Source organism: Corvus hawaiiensis, chromosome Z (assembly GCF_020740725.1).
Source record: "Corvus hawaiiensis isolate bCorHaw1 chromosome Z, bCorHaw1.pri.cur, whole genome shotgun sequence".
NCBI lineage: Eukaryota > Metazoa > Chordata > Aves > Passeriformes > Corvidae > Corvus > Corvus hawaiiensis.
Window position 1 is genome coordinate 15,847,420 of NC_063255.1, and position 19,380 is coordinate 15,866,799.

At 52.6% G+C, this 19,380-nt stretch overlaps 1 protein-coding gene across 1 annotated transcript; it reads left to right on the forward strand.

Annotated features, from left to right (window-relative positions):
- The first annotated feature begins 16,060 nt into the window (after positions 1 to 16,060).
- CCL21 (C-C motif chemokine ligand 21) lies at positions 16,061 to 19,166 on the forward strand. Its single transcript, XM_048292863.1, has 4 exons — positions 16,061 to 16,220; positions 16,746 to 16,866; positions 16,979 to 17,156; positions 17,473 to 19,166. Exons 1-3 carry the CDS (start codon positions 16,151 to 16,153, stop codon positions 17,139 to 17,141), a joined length of 354 nt encoding a protein of 117 aa, XP_048148820.1. The 5' UTR covers positions 16,061 to 16,150; the 3' UTR covers positions 17,142 to 17,156; positions 17,473 to 19,166.
- Positions 19,167 to 19,380: the final 214 nt, after the last annotated feature.

Below are 19,380 nucleotides of genomic sequence, written 5' to 3' on the forward strand. Positions count from 1 at the left end.
ATTTAAAACAAAACAAAGCAAAACAAAAACCAGAAGAAAAATAGAAAAAACCATTTGCAAATACTTTTAATGTTTCCTCCTCTGATTGTTTTCCTCAGTTTAATTAATTTAGCTGCTTGTCTCAAAATCTCCCCTCTAAATCTGAGCTATGTTTCTGGTTGAACTGACCAGGTTTTGAGTCCAAGTTGTTCTGTTTGTATTACCGGCAAAACTTTGGGTTCTCATGCCTGGAAGACATCACACTGGGAACAGCTGGACAAGCTGAGGAGGGGATGGGATCTTCTGTATCTGAAACACCACAGATGGGGCAGTCGGGGTCCTTGCATCTGGGTCATCGAGATCTCTGGTCACCCTGTGCCCTGCCAAAATCTGGCTGTTCTTAGCCTGAGCTTCGTGTGTGGCAACAGCGCAAGCACCGCCTGTTGCCGGCCTTCAGAGCTACCCACGGGCAGGCAGGGGAGGTCCTGGCATGGCTGCAATCAAGGCCAAATGTAAATTCCCCCAGCCTTGTGTTGTGCTGGCCTTGGGGAGAGTGAGGGGGCTGGTGGCAGGGGGAGGAAGGAGAGAAGGACAGACCTCCCCATTTGACACGCCTGGAGCTTGTCAGGCTTGTTCGGGTCCCTGCACTGGCAGGAAATGGGTTGTGAGCTCTGCTCCTGCCCTGGTGTCAGCATATCAGCCACTCTGTGGCCCCAAAGCACATGGGCATCAGAGCAGTGCGCTTTGTCCCACTGCCATGCTCTTACAGGCAAACTGCTCAAGGAAATGTCTCCTCACCCCAAAAGCACCATGCTGGGGGAAAACATCACATTTCAACCACCAGCCCCTCTTATGGGAGCATCTATCTGCTCTTTCCTGCCCAGCTCACCCTCGTGTCCATCTCTCAGGACTCAGGGGTCATGTTTCTCCACTGCTCATCCTATACTGCAGTCCATCAGGAACCCCAGATGGCTGCACGCCTTTCTTTCTCCATGCAATCACAGCGAGGCCAGCTGTAAACTGCTTGCTTCATGGAGTGGCAAACATACAGATGGTCTGGGGGTCCAGAGTGAACCCTCAAGCTTGTAAGTGGAGAGAGGACAGCCTGTTTCCTTTGATGGACAGAGGCTTTGACTCGGGGAGAGGCTGCAGAAGCCTCAGCACACAGCTGGACAGATGCAGGATGGTTTTTCTGTGGTGTTGGCTTGGGGTCTCTGGGCCACAAGGGTTTGAGGGCTGCAAAATCCAGAGCCAATCGAATAATGAACATCTCCAGGCAGCATCTACTGCCTCCAGGCACACGGCAACACAAGGACAGGGGAATCTGGGTGGGAGGACTGTGATGGAGGCTCCACTCTGCCCTGAGCTGGCTGCTCAGCTCCACTGAGCCCTGGAGGACGGTGGGCTGCCACCTCCCTGAGGGGTGAGCGTGTTAATGTGTTCGGGAGGACGGAGGGCATGTGGGACACTGGGGCCCAGGCTTCTGGTGAGATGTGTTATGGACATGAATCCTTTCTGACACCTCTGGCACCTTTTCCCCAGCCTTGCTGTCTCCCTTTCCTTCCCCTTTGAAGGGCGTGTGCCTGGCCACCCTGTGGTTTGCAGTGTCCCCAAGCTGGTGCCTGGCTAACCTGCCTGGGTTAGCACTGAGCCCTTCCTGGGAATTCCCTTCACAGATGCCACAGGGTTTATATTAGCCCATGTGCTTTTGTGCCTGAGTGTGACTGCAAAAGCTGCTTGCAGAAACAGGCTGGAAGTGTTTGCAAACCTTCCAGGCTGGGTCTTTGCCTTAATCTCCGTGATTAGCTCAAATGGAAAGGAACAGCTGGGCAGCTGGCGAGCCGGGGAAGTGGGACAAACATATGCGAGATCCAAAGCTTCCCAGAAATTGCAGCGTTGAGTTTAGTGCCGAGGGACTGGAAGGACAGCTCTTTATGTGGGCATTCTCAGAGGGGGAAAAGGGATCAGGTAGTGTGTTTGCCCAGCAGATGCTCTGGCATCCATGGATGAGCAGGAGAGCCCTGGCTGGGAAGTGAGGGCAGAAGAAGGTGTGGGTGCCACATCTCCCCTTGTTTCTTGTTTGTCTGGGCTTCTGCTTAAATGGGTTGGTGTTTAAAGCTGGAGGAGACCACTGGGTTGCTCAGTCTTAGCCCTGCACAGTGCAAACCGCAGATCACTGTGATTGCTTTGGGGCAGGCAGGATGCTGCCTTCATGGAGACCGACAAGGGATGCTGCTGATTCCCCAGTGGGTTTGGGGTGGGCCTGGGCTGCAGGTCCACCAGCTGTAGCCTTCTGCAGACATCTCTTCTTGGCAAGCCTAAGGCGTGCACTCTGGAGTGTCTCACAGTCCAGGGACTGTGGTGGAGGTGGATGAACCCAGCACAGTGTTTCAGGGAGGTCCTCAAAGGGAGTTTTGGGGTACAATGTCAGACGGGCTCCACTCACCCCAGAAAAGCTCTTCTAATGTCTCACATCACTTTCTTTAGCATATGTAAAATGTCTACTCCAGCAAAACATGATGAGGACAAGCACCAGCCAAGTCTCAGGACAATGGGAATTTCCAGAAGATTTAGAAGAAAATGTTATGCCAGTATTTGACAGGGGCACAGGGGTGACTAGAAAGATGGTGCGCATGTCTGGTGAGGCACTTAGTCTCAGCACTCACCCAAGCTGCAGGATGTTTCTGGAAATCAAAACTTTTTAAATAAGACATAATTTTTTCTGGAAGTCTCTGTGTGACCCAGCAGATCCCAAGGCAGATAACATCAAGTGGGAAGGGAGAACAACTTGACCTTCAAGAGCTGCTTGGATGTTTGGAGCATTACCCTTATCTTTGAAGAGCTCTTGCCAAAGTGGCTGTGTGCGATCTCAGCTGGACACTCCACTCGGGCTCATTATCCCTAAGAAAGGCTTAATTTTTTAGTTCCCTGTAATATGTGGGCAATTGGAGATTTCATTAGTTTCCAGGAAGATCTATTATCCCAGGCAGCAAGAAGCAAACATCATGGGGATGGAAGGTGAAAAGGCACTTAATGAGATACTGGGAGGAGATTGGTGTGTTTGGGCTGATGGTGGCACACTGGGGTCCTGTTGGGGTCCCCTGAACAGAGTTTATTTTCCTGAGAAGCTGGAGACAGGCAGAGGCGTGAGGTTGGACATCTTTTTGTACCAGCCTTCCTCTTTTGAGAGTGAAATATCTTGTGTATTTTCAAGCACCTTTGCATTTGTGCTCCAAACCCTGCTCCCCAAATCTGACCAGTCTTTACATGTGCTGGTGCTGTCCTGGCACAGGGTGAGGTGGTCACATAACTTCTGCAGCAGCAAGGAGGGAATCTCTCACACCAGGTGTGTTCAGGGTATCCTGTCAGGCTGTGGTGTGGCCGTGCTGAGGATTGCATCCTCATTCCCTGCTCCTGAGTGCTGTCACCCCTCTGGCAAGGGCAGATGTGGGCCTGTTGGGGTCCTACTGTTTGGAAGGGGAAATACAGGTGGTGCTCCAAAGAAAATCCTGCTGTCAAAAAAGCCTGAGGTGCCCCTTTTATGATTCTGGAGGTATGAGATGAATAGGGGGGTGTCTGTGTGGGGTTTGAAGCTCCATATCTGCACCTCTAAACCCCACAGCACTGCCAGCATCGTGGATAGCCATGCCCTCTGTCCATGCCCATCCAGAAGCATCAGGAGATGTTCTGAACTCTGCTCCTTTCCTCTCCTGCTCTGGATTTTAGCTCCAACACTGAGTTTCCATCTCTGGCCACAAAGCTTTGGCTGTTTTATCATGAAGGGATGCTACATTGTGCAGTGAGGAGGGAAGACAGTTTGGTTTCCCAGGATTTTAGTGCAAAGGTCCCTACTCTGGGTAGATGGCATGCAGCTCAGCAGGGGAGTGGGCCCTGGGCTTGCAGACCCCTGGCAGTCCTGCTTCCAGAGGTGGGAGCATAGGGTGAATTCAGAGAGAGCCAGAACATCCCCAAAGCTTTCGACACTGCCCTGGCACACAGTCCTCTGCTGCTAGTTTGTACATCCTCCCGCTCTCCCTCCAGGGAGGCTGTTTTGCAATGCTGGCAACTCTCACAGAGACCTTCAGCACTGGAGCAGAGCCCTGCGCAGATGGGAATTAGGGCCATGGCCCTTGTGATCTTTCTAGGAGAGCAAAATTCCCTTTCTGATTACAACCACAGTCAATTACTTGTGGGAGATATGGGGCATAATCTGGTCTGAATCTCATCTTGGCAACCTTGAGCTCCCCCAGACTCCTGCAACATGTAGGGTCTGTCTGCAACCAAGGTGTTGGGACAAGACCTGTAGAGAGAGGCAGGAATGGGGCCTCTGTTCCTAACATGTGGATTTGGACCTTTGGAGTGCACAGTGCGCACTTGGGTGTGTTCAGAGATACCCGTCAGCTGGGCCACCAGGGACAGGCCAGCCTGGAATGTCCAGGGATGTCCCTCTGTCCAGTGGGAACATGCCACAACAGCCCTGGCTGTGTTGAGACCACATCGCTGCCCTCAGCAAAGGGGAGAGGGCCCCGTGTGTCACACTGAATGCATTGCTAAGGGGAGCCAGAAGAGGAGAGACACCCACCAGCCCACAGGGAAAACACTGAGCCAGGCAGAATCTGAGCTCTGGAGTTTGGTGGGTGGCTGCAGGCAATGTGTGATGGTCCAGGAGCAGTGTGAGGGGATGGAAATTCCCTTTGGGGCTGGGGATCACTCGAGTGGCTGTTTACAGCAAGGGAAGAGCTGTATGGCCAGAAGCTGGGTGACCTCCTGAGAGTGTCTGCCTGCCAAGGCTCTGGAGACACATGACAAGGACGGAGACAGAACACACCAGTCCATCAGGACAGAGCAGCTCTGGGCTGTGGGAAGTACCAGATAGGCCAAAGCAGATTTCTCTTTCATCCTTCCAATTTTGAGAGGAAAGATTTTGGCTCTTCTTCAGAAGAGATGCCAGCTTCCTCACTATTCTACAGGTAAGATCCTTTTTCCAGGGCAGCTTTGTCCTGTGGAGTGAGAGGTGGCTCATGATTTGGGAGCACAGGGGTACAATGGACATTTGAGTCCGGTTCATCCTGAGCTTGATCTGATGGCACCACCTGAAGAGCGTCGGGCTGCCTGGGGATTTGGAAATATTCTCCTGTCTCCACAAATTACACCTGTTCTCCTTCCCTGGGAAAGCTGTGAGTCCTAGCTGCCCATTGTAGGATTTCTTTGTGATATACTAGACGGAAGTTTTATCTGATGTTTCTTCTTCTGTGGAGTGCTTGTCATGGAAACTGGATGTTGTACCCGTGAGAGAGCTCATTGTTACTGTTACTGTGGGGAACAGACTGTTTGCCATGGCCAAACAGAATGATGGAGAGCTGCTCACAGCCCTCTGGCTTGGCCCTGCAGCTTTGAGATGGCAAATGTGCTTGATGAATATTGTCACGGGACAAATCTGGTGGGACACTTTGTGCTTGGGTGCCTGTGAAGGCTGCACACCACTCTCCTACCCCACTAGAGACAACTATTAAAGCTGCCCCAGTGCCATAAACAGAGGTTCTTGCTTGGATATGAGCCCGCAGCACAGAAACATAGAATGGTTTGGGTTAGAAGGGACATTAAGGATCGTCTCACTCCAAACCCCCTCCCCCATGGGCAGGGACACCTTCCACTAGACCAGGTTTCTCAGAACCCCATCCAGCCTGGCCTTGAACACTGCCAGGGATGGGGCATCCACAACTTCTCTGGACAACGTGTGCCAGTGCCTCACCACACTCTACCTAATATCTAACCTAAACCTGCTCTCTTTCATGAACTTTGAAGCCATTCCCCCTTGTTCTGTCACTACATGCCCTTGTAAATTGTCTCTCTCCATCTTCCTTGTAGGCTCCCTTCAGGTACTGGAAAGCCACAATTCTTTGGAGCCTTCTCTTTCCCAGGCTGAACAATCCCAATGCTCTCCCAGCCTTTCCTCACAGCAGAGATGTTCCATCCCCCCAACCATCTTGGTAGCCTCCCCTCTGGACTGGCTCCAGCAGGTCCCTGTCCCTCCTGTGCTGGGACCCCAGAGCTGGATGCAGTGCTCCAGGTGGGTCTCACCAGAGCGGAGCAGAGGGGCACAATCCCCTCCCTCCCCTGCTGCCCACGGGGCTCTGGGTGCAGCCCAGGACACGTTTGGCTCTCTGGGCTGTGAGTGCCATGGCCGGGGCATGTCCAGCCTCTCACCCACAGCACCCCCAAGTCCTTCTGGGCAGGGCTGCTCTGGGTCTGTTCATGCCCAGCCTGTGCTGGTACTGGGGGTTGCCCTGACCCAGGTGCAGCACCAGCACTTGGTCTTGTTAAACCTCATGATGTTCCCATACGTCCACTTCTAGAGCTTATCCTTCTGGATGTCATCCCATCCTTCAGGTGTGTCCCTCCTCATCCCTTTTTCAAGGCTTTATCCCTTTTTTTCCTGAAAGGTTGACTCCAAAGCTGGGTGATGTCAGCAGTCCTGCCCTGATGCTCGTGTGCACAAGGGCACATCAGCTCCAATGCCCTGCTTGTGATTCCCCAGTGTTTGTGGCAGACACACATCTTGTAAGTATAGGTTGTTTCGGCCACTGAAATTATTGATACTGAACATACTGATGGACAGCAGGGCTCTCTGGGCTGTGCTTACAGAAGAGGAATGGACTGGATTGATCGTGTTGATGATAGCTCCTGGCCTGCAGTCAGACAGGCTGAACACAACTATTGCTCCCATCTTTCATATCTATCAAATTAAACCTCCCTGACTGTTGTATCTTGACCTCAATGACAGAAGGAGGTTGTGTCTTGCAGTTCATGCTGACCTGAGGCTTCCACAGTATCATGGGCAGAGTTGGAGTGAGCTATGAAGCACTAACCATGGAATAGAAAGGTATTCATGTGCCATATGGCAGATGTACTGGTTTTGTCTGGGAAAAAGGCCTTTTCGGCACCCAGTGTGGTGGTTTGAGATAATGACAGATTTGATTGGAGTGTGTTAGACTGAATTTATATCTGTTACTATTATTTAGCTGTCAGTGGCCAGAGCTCTTGTGCTTGCCATGGGGCTCACTTGCCTGGCTGTATACTGGAGCCTAGTGCTTCTCAGTGGCTGCTTTTTGCTTTAGCAGTTTGCTGCAGCGCTGTGCAACTTGTCACCTTCCTCTGCTGTGCCTGGGAACATTCTGATAACATCCATGCCAATGGACCTGGGCAGGCAGATGGCCAGAGCATCGCTGCTGTTCCTGTGCTGCTGTACTGGGCAGGCTGGAACTCCAGTGTGAACTGCTAGAAAAGGGACTGTGACCCGTAGATGAGTCTCTGGAGTGTGGGTGTGCTGCACCTCAAAGTGATTTTGGCCACAGGTATGTCCATGTTGCAGCAGACACTCAGTGAAGCATCTGTGACCATGGATAAGGCTGTGGTGGAACACCTTGAAGTCTCTGGGGCCATAAATGTCTGCACATCATATCAGGCTCTCCCCTAAAGGGATGTGGCCTATGGATAAGTCTACAGCAGAGCAGGGGCAAGGGGTGAGGATCATCACAGTGTTCTGCCCAAGAGACCAGGGGTGGAAATTGTCACCTTGCATTGTGGTAACCTGGGATTTGAGTGGCAAGTTGTGGGAATTACTGTATCAGGAACCCCTGAGCCAGTGAAGGATGAGTCTCACAAGAAGCGGTGCAAGTGCAGCAGTGACCCCATCTGAGCTGGCTTTGGTGCCTGGTGACTCCACCCAATACCTCCTCCCCTGCCCCAGAGACCACCATAACAGATGGAGCCCAAAGGCATGGACCAAGTGAATTCGATGGTCATTTTGTAGACGTTTTACAGGGATGGCCAATAGACTAAAGATTGATGCCTGTTTATAAATCAAAGGATGGGAAAGGGGAGAGGTGATAGTTAACAAGGAGGTATTGGGTGGTGTGAGACCTGAATATAACCTAAATGGTATAAAATAAGGGGGGAGGATAGTACTGGTTTTGTCCGGGAAAGAGTAAATTTTCTTCAAAATAGCTCATGTGGTGCTTGTTTTACATTTGTGATCAAAAACAGTGTTGATAACACAGGGATGTTTTTGTTATTGCTGAACAGTGTTTGCACAGTCTCAATGCCTTTCTTATAATTTGGGAGTGCATGAGGAGTAGGGAGTGGACACAGCTGGGACAGCTGACCCCAACAGATCAAAGGTGTACCCCATACCAATGGTGTTGTGGTCAATAAAATGTGGGGGAAAGAAAGAGGAAGGGCGGATATTCGGAGTTACAGCATTTGTCTTTCCAAACAGCCACCATACGTGATGAAGTATTTACTTCATCAGCATGATGAACGCTTTCCTGGAAGTGGTAAACACCTGCCTCCTGATGGGATGTAGTGAATTAATTTCTTATATTGTTTTTCTTGTGCATGCAACTTTTGCTTTACCTATTAAATCTTCTTTTATCTCAAGCCATGAGTTTTCTGACTTTTACCCTTCTGATTCTCTCCTCCACTCCACTTGGCAGGGAGTGAGTGAGCCGTATGTTTAGCTGCTTGCTTACCCACAACAGCTCATCAGCCTATTTTAAGTTAAGGCTGTGTTACCCCAGGGCTGTGATGGGAGGGTGAGGCCACTGCTGTGAGTTCATAGAATCACAGAATGGTTTGGGTTGGAAGGGATCTTAAAGATCATCTCGTTCCAACCCCCCTGCCATGGGCCTTCCACTTCCATTAGACCAAGCTGCTCAGACCCCCATGCAACCTGGCTTTGAACATCTCCACGGATGAGGCATCCACAACTTCTCTGGCAACATGTCAGTGCCTCACCACCCTCACAATAAAGATTTTTTTCCTTGTGTCTTACCTAAACCTACTCTCTTTCCATCTGAACTCATTCCCCCTCGTGGGGACAAGTTGTTGGTGGGACATGTTCAGCCTTGAACCTAAGATCAGGAAGAGATGGGAACAGGCAGAACAGTTTTTGTGTCTGGAAACTCATGGGGAGATTTGGATCTGTCCTCATCTCCCTACTGAGTGGAGAGAGAAACCCAAAGGGAATGGGATAGGCCACATCTGCCAGAGCTGTGTCCTGAGGGGCTTCAGGGGCTTTAGTATTTGTGTAAGGTATCTGCTCTTCTGTGGGAGGTAGCTGCAGGCAATGGGGAGAGCAGCATAGAATTATACAATCACAGAATAATTTGGGTTGGAAAAGACCCTTAGGATCATCTCATTGCAACCTCTTTGCCATGGGCAGGAACACTTTCCACTAGACCAGGTTGCTCAGAGACCCAGCCAGCCTGGCAGGATGAGGCATCCACAGCTTCTCTGGGTGACCTGTCCTGAGGATGCTCCCTCTGTCTGCTGATAAATGCCAACTGTACCAGCTGGTCTCACAAACCTCTTTCTTGCCTCTCTAACCTTGCCTGCGGGGTTTACAATGCTGGCAACTACCACAGGGACCTTCAGTCCTCAGGCAGAGTCCCGCGTGGCTGGAAATGGGGGCTGCAGCCCTCATGGTATTCTTTGTGACTGTGAGCACAGTCAGCCAGTTCTGGAGGACATGGAACAGGGCTTGCACTTAATTTGGCAGCCATGAGCCCCTTCAGATCTCTGCAGCATGCATGGCCTGCTCTGCTGCCAAGGCACTGGGATGCAGTCCATCAGTGGGTATGATGGTGTGTCTGCCCTTTGACCTGATGCCTGAGCCAGATACTGTCAAAGAGAATCTCTCAAGCTGTCTGGGTGACTTTTCTGGAGCTGCCATTGCAGGACCTGTGGGGCTTTGGCAGGCGGCTGCTGCCAGGAGGTGTCCCGGCTTCTGGGCCTGCGGCTCTTCCCTTGCTGTAAACAGATGCTTGCCTGATCCCCATGCCCAAAGGGTATTTCCAGCCCCTTGCACTGTTCCCAGCCCATCACACACTGCCTGCAGCCACCCGCTGAACCACAGATGCTGTCTGGCTGCAGTATCTTGAGCTGTGTCCCAGCTCCAAACGATGTTTTTCCCAATGTTTAGGCATGTGTCTTCTACATCCTCTTGGACACACCCATTTGATGATGGCCAGGTCACATGGCCAGTCTTGACTCCCTAGGTCCTTGGTGGGCCTGAGCCAGTTCCTGCTCTGTGTGTGCCTGGGAGGAGGTTGCTCTGCATCATGCAGGTCTCCTTGGTGGTGCAGGATGTCGCCTCTCCGTAAATCGTGTTTGCCTGGTGCCAAAATGACCCTCGGGTCACACCTCATGTCTTCTAGCACTGGCCTCATGGTGAAGCCAGCTGTTGCCAAGTTCTGAAGGCTCTGTTGTTCTGCCCTACTGCTCTGAATCACTGTTCATGGCCAGTTATAATTAGGTTTGGAGTATGTAACATTTTCTTATCTTTTAACTATATCCGGGCAGGAAGAGAATTGTCCCCTGCACAGCTGAGCTCCCAGAGCCCCCTATCCACTTCCCTCTCTTCCAGCAGCTGTTTCCTTTCCATTCAGGCTGCTGGGAACAGCTTGGCCAACCACTATTCAGGTGCTCTCCTGGCAGTGGCGCTCCTTGATGCCAAGCCCTGATGCTCGTGGCCCGTGAAACTGGCAGGCAACACAGTGTGTCTCTGCCTGGTGTTGGTGCCTGACACCTCCTCCCACTGTGGGGCTTCATCTCTCTTTGCTTTCTCTCTGCTCTTTGCCTTTTCTGCTGCTGCCTGGGCATTTGGCAGCTGCTTCCTTGGCTGGGGTGTCTGGCTGAGCCACCACAAGGAGCAGAGCCCTTCTCTGGTGTTTTCCAGTCTTGGCTGAAGCATATCCAGTTCCTAGTTTACGGCTTGCTGTAATGTCTTTTGCAAAATCTCCAGAGCCTTCTCAATGTTTTGCCCTCTTTCCCTTTGGCTGTCTTTTAATTCCTCTGTCTCCACATACACAGCCCCCCTCCCACCCCACTGATGAACTCACTGAATGTGTCAGCTGCTGTTTCCTCTGGAGGCTGGTTCAGGATCTCCATCCCATGGACCTGAGCTCGTGCCAGAAGAGTGGGGCAGAGCGGGCTGCTGGGTGTCTGCAGCGACGCTCTGCCTGGTGTCAAAGTCCAACATCCCAAGACAGAGAATGAACAGTTTCCTCTCCAACAACACTCAGACAGCTTTTTTTCCCAGCAGCTTCTCAAGTCTCTGTGAATTCACACGCCAGAGCGATGACGTCGCACAAAGCGCACGGAGCTGCGCATCCCATCCTGGACAGTGCCTGTGCAACCCACCCATCTCCCACCACCCAGAGCTCCAGCTCGGCTGGCACATGCCTGCCCTGCTTTGGGAGCCACTGCTCACTTTGCCGTAAGAGGATTTATGACTTGTTACATCTCCACTTTCAGTGAAGGCTGGGTTGGCGCCAGTAGTTTCCACTGAGTTTTACGTTTCCATACGAGGACCCGTGGGATTCCTGGCTGGAGTATTGATGTACTTCCCTTATTGAAGGAAGAGGCAGGGTTGTGGCTGTGGTTGGTGGAAGGGATGAGGACTATCTGAGAGGAACTGTTTTTGGAGGGTTGTGCAAACAACGGTTGAACCTCTCTTCCTTGTAGTGTCTCCTGCTCTCCGCCTTGTCCCCTTTCCGACACAATTCTTGGCCATCCCATGAATGTTTCTACCGTGCCACAGAGTGACAGGCTCTGAGCCATCACCCCTACATTTTCTGGTGACATAGTGCACAGTCACAACAGCAACAGTCCAAAGGATCCCACGTGCCTGGATCAAGGAGGGCTGAGAATTGAGCAGTGCTGACCATGTATTTTCCATGGGGACACGAAACACCTATCTTGCCCAGTCCCTTGATTTTGGGTCTGAGCAATCACTATGGGCAGCACTGCACATCCCTCAGAGGATGCTGTGGGAAGAGAGCACTGTTCCAGGGTGCAAGATCTGCTCAGGTTCCTCTCAGCCTGCTTGCTTATCCCCTGAACATTTCCAGTGTCCTGTCCCAAACCTGAGCCACTCTGCAGCCATGCTAGCAACCAAAGGGTTAACCCACACCGGGCTGGGAAATAAAATTTCCATCTATAGAAATGCAGAGTGTGTGTGGGGCAGACTTTTCAAGGCTGAAGACCCTCTCCCAACCCAGCTGGCTTCAGCACCGTGCACTCCCGGGGAGCAGTTTCCTTGCCCTTCCCAGCATGTTGTGCTTACCCTGCTCTTCCCATCGGCCTCGCTGAAGGCCGGGGACAATGCAGCAGCCAGCAGGCAGCCTGCCCGGCTCGTGTGCCGCCGGCTTCCAGCAATTCTTTCCTGTGTCCCAAGATATGTGTCGCTATTCCACATTTCTATACGTTGTGCCTGGCAGCCCGCTCCCCTTCCCAGACATGGGGGTTTTCCACGCTGGTCTTTGCAAACTACCTCTGCACAGGGTCCTGGGAATATGGGCCTCTGCAGGAAGGAATTTGCTGGTCAGCGGGTTGAACTGAGCTGTGCGACCCTGTTCCTGTCAGCAGTGACTTTAACTGGGAGGCAGCATCCACAAGGATTTGGAAATTCCCAGTCCCAGTGGTTGGCCCCTCCTGATGCCTTCAGTTTGAGTAACTTCTGCTCCCAGCCCTGAGCTGCCTGGGGAGCAGATCCTGCAGTCTGTTTAAGTGGGACAGAGCTGGGGGCTTCTGCAGGGCTGATGGTCAGCCCAGGTGGGGATGAGCAGAGGGCTGAGTGCTCAGGAGAACGGATCTCCTTGCAATACGGGTTGAGATGCCAGGAAATTGTGATGCTAGAAACCAGGGAAGAAATCCACAGGTGAACTCCAGGCCCTGGAGCTCTGGTGTTCTGGTGCAGGGTGCAAACTTGGGAAGCATTTGGGATGGAGGCTTGAGAGAGCCCCTACAAGGTGCCAAGGTGGTTTTACTGCCTGGGAAAGGATCACAAGCAAGGCAGCGAGGCAAATTTTGCTATGGTCCTGCTGTTTCTGTGCTCTCTGTGTGGGGGAACACCACAGTCTCTGCCTAGGACACCCTCCCCTCTTCATACACTGTAGAAGTCCCTCCACCACAGGGATGCAAAAGGCGGGAGCTGGGCTGCCTGAGCATGGGGGTAGCTGGAGGCACCACTGTACAAAGCCCTGTTGCAAGGGCTCTGTACAGTGTCAGACACAGATCCTCTGCTCAGAGAGGGATTGTCTGTAGCTGAGACACCTCAGAGGGCACCCAGCTTTGTTATGTATCCCTCCCTGTGTCTGCCTCCATCCTGCACCTATGAGCTACAGGAAAAGGGTGGTGGTTATAGGAACCCAGGATGATGAGAGACAGGTTTACGTGGGTGCATGCAAGAAATTGTGTCTGGCCAGAGTGGCTGCTGGAAGCCTCTGGTGTTTGAGAACCCTAAAAAGCCTCGTCTCCACCCCCCTGCTGTCAGTTCCTCTGTATCCCAAAAGTTCGGTCATCCCTGCAAACTGGGACGCTCACTCATCTCTCATTGCCAGAAGCCCCCTGCTTTCTCCCTGGGCTGGGGGAACAGGTGACAGAGCAAGGCACATCAAGAGGAAGGAGTGAAGGGGGATGCTCTGAGGGAAGGGAGGCAGAAGGGGAGATGGGGCATGGACCCCCAGACTGATTTCCAAGGGGCCCTGCTGCTCAGACATGCAGATGTGTCTGCAACAGCCAGGTACCCCTTTCCCTCCTGGGAGCTCTCCAGCCACCTTCCTTGGAAAGAGTGAGAGTCTGCTCATCCAGATCCTTTGTTAGAGGTGCAAATCACAGTAACAGGGAATTGCCAAAGACTGATGCCTTTGGGAAGGGAAACGCGTGCCCTGACCCTACTCAGCAGCTCAGACTGTGTTTGGGGCTGGCCTCTGGCCAGAAGTTGCTGCTGCGGTGTCTTGAAAACACTCAGAGAGCCAGGGACTTTCCAGGAGCCTGCTGCCATAGTGGGACACAGACTGGGCAAGGAAGGAATCTGGGCTCTGTGACTGCAGAGCTCTCCTGGGCTCCTTTGCGAGCAGAGGGAGTCCTGTGGTGGGTTGGTCTGTGCTGGTGGCAACTTGTGACATCTTCCCTCCTTCCTTCTACGTCATTTGTCTTGTTACCACATAGGCTCTGAGAGACACTTGACCAGGGTAGATGGCTACAGGATCAGAGCTCTCCCAGCTTCTTCAGCACAGGGGCAGTGTTCCAGCTGTGCCAAGTCTGGGGATTCATCCAGGTGCTCAGCACCTGGGCACCACTGTCTGGGCAGGTTGCACAAGTAAGGGCTGGAAAGGCACTAAGTGCCAGCATGGCTCTCCTTTTTCTGCCCTGTCCTTATGCCACCAATGCTTTGGGATTGGAGGGATGGGTGACAGCACACAGGATGCCTCTGGGGACCCATTCCCCATGCTGCCAAGTACTCTGGGGAGATGCACCTGCAGATAATCTGCTACTGCCCATGTCCCATGCCTGCTGCTTGCCCCAGGCTCTGCTGCCCAACTCCACACCAGCTTCTGTGTTGCACAAGTGTGTGGGGAGCTGCCTCCCCCTGTCTGGGTGCTGGGCACGTGGGTATCCCCCTGAATGGGATCTCTGTGCATGAATGATGGAGAAAGCCCCAGGAGTGCAGCCCTGGCACACTGCCTCAGGCAGTCCTGGAGGAATTCTTGTCTCGTGGCCCAAGAGAGGGCTGCACGGCAGTTGTTGATGATCCATGACTCCAGCATTGCCTTCTCCCTGCTGAGGGGAACAAGAATGCGGGCATCTTACACAGCTCTGCTTTCTACGGCAGCTGGGACTTTGGTCTTCTCCTGGGTTATTCATTGTCCTTGATGACTATTTATCAGGGTCATTATCAGGAACTGTTGGAAAGTCCTGGGCTTACAACCCCGCTGTCAGGCAGTGGGGCTCTTGAAGGGGTTTGACCCCCACTATCATTGGTTAGACCCCATGAAGGCTGCCCATCCCACTGGGCCTCCCAGGACACAGCTGGTATGAGCATTGGGACTGGAGCTAGCCAAGGAGCTGGAGGCCAGGGTGAGTGAAGAGGGGCTGTTAGCAGCGGGTGGTGAAGTATGGCAAGGAGGACTTCTTGCTGGTGGGGGTTGTCCAGGGGGGCTGGAGTGATGCTGGGACATCATCTCTTCTCAGAGGAGCTCTGGAGCAGGGTGAGGGGCAGTGACACCAGATGCATCACAGGAAATTCCACTTAAATAGTGGGGGAAAAATTTTCAACTTGGGGACATTTCAAACACTGGGAGAGGTTGCCCAAAGCAGTTGTGAAACCGTCCTTGGTCTCTTCCAGATTGTGCTCTGGTGATTACCTGAAAACATAAAGGTTTCTGAACGTCCTCTCATGAGCAGGAGTAGTGTCACCCTAGCTGCTCAGGGCTTGGTCTGGTGAAAAAGGCCATCTCTTTGGATGGCTTTTGTCACCACAGGAATTTCCTGTGGGGTCCTGTTCAGCTCTCTGGGTTCACTTCTGCATAGTCCCCATCTGTCCAGCTACGTCCAGCTGTACAGGGTCCTGCCACCCTGCCCTGTGGGTTTTCACATCCTTGTCAGCACATTCCTTCACCTCGTCAAGGTCCCCACTCATCCTCAGCTCCTCACAATTTGCTATCAGCACCAAAATATGGTGGGCTGTGCTGTTTCCCCCAGCCCCGTTGCAGTCTGGCCCTCACACAGCTGTATTCAGCTCTGTTCTGCTGGGGAGCTCCCCGAGGCAGCCAGACGTGGATGGGGGCTCAGGGGGAAGGGCTGTGGGCTCACCCTGAGACGCTTCTCACCTATTACTTGTGTCAGTGGTTTGGCTTGGAAGCAAATCATGAAGTGGGGGAGCAAAACAGGTTGACTCCTTGGTTTCTTTAACAGCTTGGCTACTTTCCAAAGTCCCTTTCAGGGGAGTAAACACCCGACCCTCTGAGAGCAGGTAGTGGCAGGTTGTGAGACTGTGTAGGAAACTGGAGCCCACAAACTCATCTAGCTGTGATGGGAGCTGTATCTCCAGCATGTCCCCCACCTGGCACCCCACACCATGATGGGCAGCCGGGAACAAGACAGGACGTGTCTGTAAAGGGGGGCTTGCAGCTTACAGGAATCCCCCACCCTCTACTTCTGCAGCCCTTGGCCGGCTGGTGGGCTGCCTGCCAGGCTGTCCGAAAACGAAAGCAAGGAATCCAGAGATAAATAGGAGCAGCCTCAGCACGAGGCAGCAGTGCGTGTTCTGCTCCCAAGCCTTGTCCTGCTCCCAAGCCTTGTCCTGCTCAGCACCCGAGGCAGCACCATGGCTCTCCGCCTCTTCCTGCCGCTGCTGCTGCTGCTGGCTGCCACCCTCCTCATCACCCAGGCTCAAGGTGAGGTATGAGGAGCCGTCCTGCCTGCTTGAGCTGGTATGGGGCAGGGCGTGCAGGTACTCAGTGGGGTCTGTGCAGGGTGCTGGCCGGTGAGGGGGGTGTTTTAGTGCATTGGCGTCTGGGGTTTGCGGTTGTATGTGGGGCTCTGTGTGTCTGTGCGCCTGTGGCATTGGCTTGCAGTGCTTGCTCGGCTTGGGAGCGTGTCTGTGTGCATGTGGCTGGTGGGGCAGCAGCACCCGGAGCTCAGAAGAACAGGCAGGAGAATGAGGTTCAGTCCCTTTTCAAGGAGCTCATCTCTGCCTCAGTTTCCCCTCCACCACTCTCGGATGTGGTGTGTCGTATTCCTGGGGCCAGGACTGACCTGTAACTGGGCACTGGGGTTGAGAGCTTCCAACACCATGTTCTGCCCAGGATCACCCCCAGCAGTGACACCAAACAAGCCCTGTGCTGTCAGCTGGCACTCTGTGCTGAAGATGTCCCGTTTCACTGACCATCCCAAATCCCACATCCCCTCCTTGCTCACAGGCATTGGAAGCTCAGCCTCAGACTGCTGCCTGAAGCACAGCAAGAAAGACATCCCCACTGGTGTGGTGGCATCCTACCGCCTCCAGGGACCCGAGTCGGGATGTTTTCTGCGTGCTGTTGTGTGAGTACCCTGTGGTGGTCAGGACCACTTGGAACAGTCTGGCTTCAGACAAACCCTCCTCTGTCCTCCCGCTGTTCCCCACCTCCAGCAAATCTTTCTGCTGCTCCCCCAGGTTGACCACCAAGAAGAACAAGAAAATCTGTGCCTCTCCCTCTTCTGATGCTGTCCAGAAGTTGATGCGCCACCTGGACAAGAAGGCCAAGAATGCCAAGAGCAGGGCACAGACCCAGCGTCCCAGGAGCAGACCCAAGAAGCAGAGGCGGGAGCGGGTCTAAGTCAGGCCTGAAGAGGTGGGTGAGGGGGATCAGTAGGGTGAAGGTGCTGCACCCCATTCTAGATCCTTCTGTGTGGGTGGGTGGGCATTCAGCTCCTGGTGCAAAGCCTGGGAGAACTGCCAGAGCCATGGCTGGAGCACGGAGGCACTTAGGGAACGACTCTCTCCTGGTTTGTGCTTGCCTTGAAATTAAATTTGTTTCTGGAGCTGCTGGGATAAGGCAATGCTTGGGGATGGGCAAGGCAGGTCACACTAGGGAATGGCCCCCATTTGGGGTGGGTGTTCTTGCTGAGACCCTCTCCATCTCACCCCCTCCTCCTTGCCTTTGTTAGGATGGATGCCTTCCCACTGGTGACTGACCCACGGCCCGGCAATGGCAATGGAGATACACAAACCACACACCCACCCACCCGCCGACCCCAGGGCGGGGATGGGGCAGGCTGGGGAGGATTCCCGCTGCCCCAGAACCTCTTTGTTGCTGCTATGCCTGACACAGAGATCCCCCAGCACCTGCAGTGCCTGGGTGTTCTCAGCAAAGCAGGCACCCAGGTCCTCACTTGTCCCACGGCCAAATAGGTGGGGACCTGGGAGTGGGAACTGAGCCATGGCCCCTAGGGGGAAGTGGACAGGCTTCCCACTGAAGGGGAGTTATTTAGCCTAGCAGGATGGCCGCTTTTCCTATGACTTTTTTCGGGGGATATTATACATTTGTATTTATATTTGAAAACTGTGCTTTCATTCAGTCTTCCTGAAAGACTTCAGTCTCCTCGTGCTTCACAAAGTAGCCCTTATGCTGCAGGCTAGATTTTCTGGAAGGTTTCTCTTATTTTTCTACCAAATAAACCATGGCTGCATTTTATTTTCCTCTCATCTCTTTGCTCCTTTTTGGCTTACAAGGCCGTGGGGTACTAGGCAGGTCCCAAGTCCTGTGGTCCTACTTGAGCTGCTTGCTGGGTGCTTCTTTGTAAAGCAATTAATATTGGCTGAGATGGAGAGTTTTGGGGTAACAGTGTGGCTCTGTGTCTAGGCTGTTCTAGTATTTCAGTTTTTATGGTGCACTGTTGCATTGTAATTTGGATAAAGATAGCCACAATTTGTCCCTTTGGTTTTTTTATTTTCTTTTTTAGGTAAAATGCTTCCATGAAATAGGAACTAATTTTTCAATTTAGTGGAATTACACCCTTTTAGCTCCCCTGGCTACAAAATTGCAATGAAATCAGAACAAATTGTTCGGTTTAGTGGGATTTTATCCTTTTCTTTCCCCTGGCTTTGCTTGTGTCAGGGATTCAGACACTGTTAAGACAAATGCTTAGTTTTCTGGGAAAAAAAGCACCAGGAACCCTCTTATACTTATTTACCAAATCTGAAAAGCCCACATGGGGAAAAATGCATGTGAGGGTGTGAAAGTGGGGGAATAGAAGATTTCGTAAAATTCATTGTAGACATCCTGCAGCCATTTGAGACCATCTCTGTCCCAAACCTTTAGTGAGGGAAGTCACTAAGTGGAGGACACCTTTAGGTGAGACTGCAGGTAGAGGTGGGACAGACCCCTGGGACGGGGCTGGAGGGGAAATGGCATCTCCCTGTACTTGCAACTTGCCCTCCTTGGCATGCTGAGAAGGAGCAAATTGAACAGCTGTACTAGAGCCACACTGCTATCTGCTTGCAGAGATTTTGAATGTGGACTTTGGTCAGTAAAGGTCTATTAAGTCATATAAATGCAATAATAGGATTTGCAGAGCTTAACAGTATCAGCATGGGCTGTGTGTTCGTTGGAGTAAAGCTTGTAGCTGAGTGTTTCTACCAAGTACATATATCTGGCTTGACTGCTTTATTAAGAGGGCATTTAGGTGTATTATTTTGAGGCTGTGTAAAGTAACTGTGAAGTCCAAGATACCGGCTCTGAGCACAGGACAGGCACTGAGCTGTCTCCTTGCTGCTGCCTCCTCCACATGGAGCACGCGGCCGTCTGCCAGACCGGCTTTTGGACAGGATGTGTGGCAATAAAATATGCTTTATAACCAAACTCACTCGTTCCGGCTGTTGTGATGGGCTTTGGTGGGGTCGGAAGGGCTGCATGGTGGGGTCCTCTCCTGCCCCACACACCATCATGCCCCAGGTCCAGGCTTTTGCAGTGTTTCTGTGCGATGCGTCCCTGGGGTGCTCGGGCTGGGAGCTCTTGGCACAGTGGAGCAGTGCAAGTCCCCTCTCTTGTAGCTGTGTTACCCAGCAAGGTGGAG

Bases quoted from the DNA above. Each gene is read 5' to 3' on its own strand.
- CCL21 (XM_048292863.1), top strand. From the start codon at position 16,151: ATGGCTCTCCGCCTCTTCCTGCCGCTGCTGCTGCTGCTGGCTGCCACC. The intron at 16,221-16,745 runs GTGAGGTATGAG...CCTTGCTCACAG, and splicing joins CCTCATCACCCAGGCTCAAG to GCATTGGAAGCTCAGCCTCA. The intron at 16,867-16,978 runs GTGAGTACCCTG...CTGCTCCCCCAG, and splicing joins TGTTTTCTGCGTGCTGTTGT to GTTGACCACCAAGAAGAACA.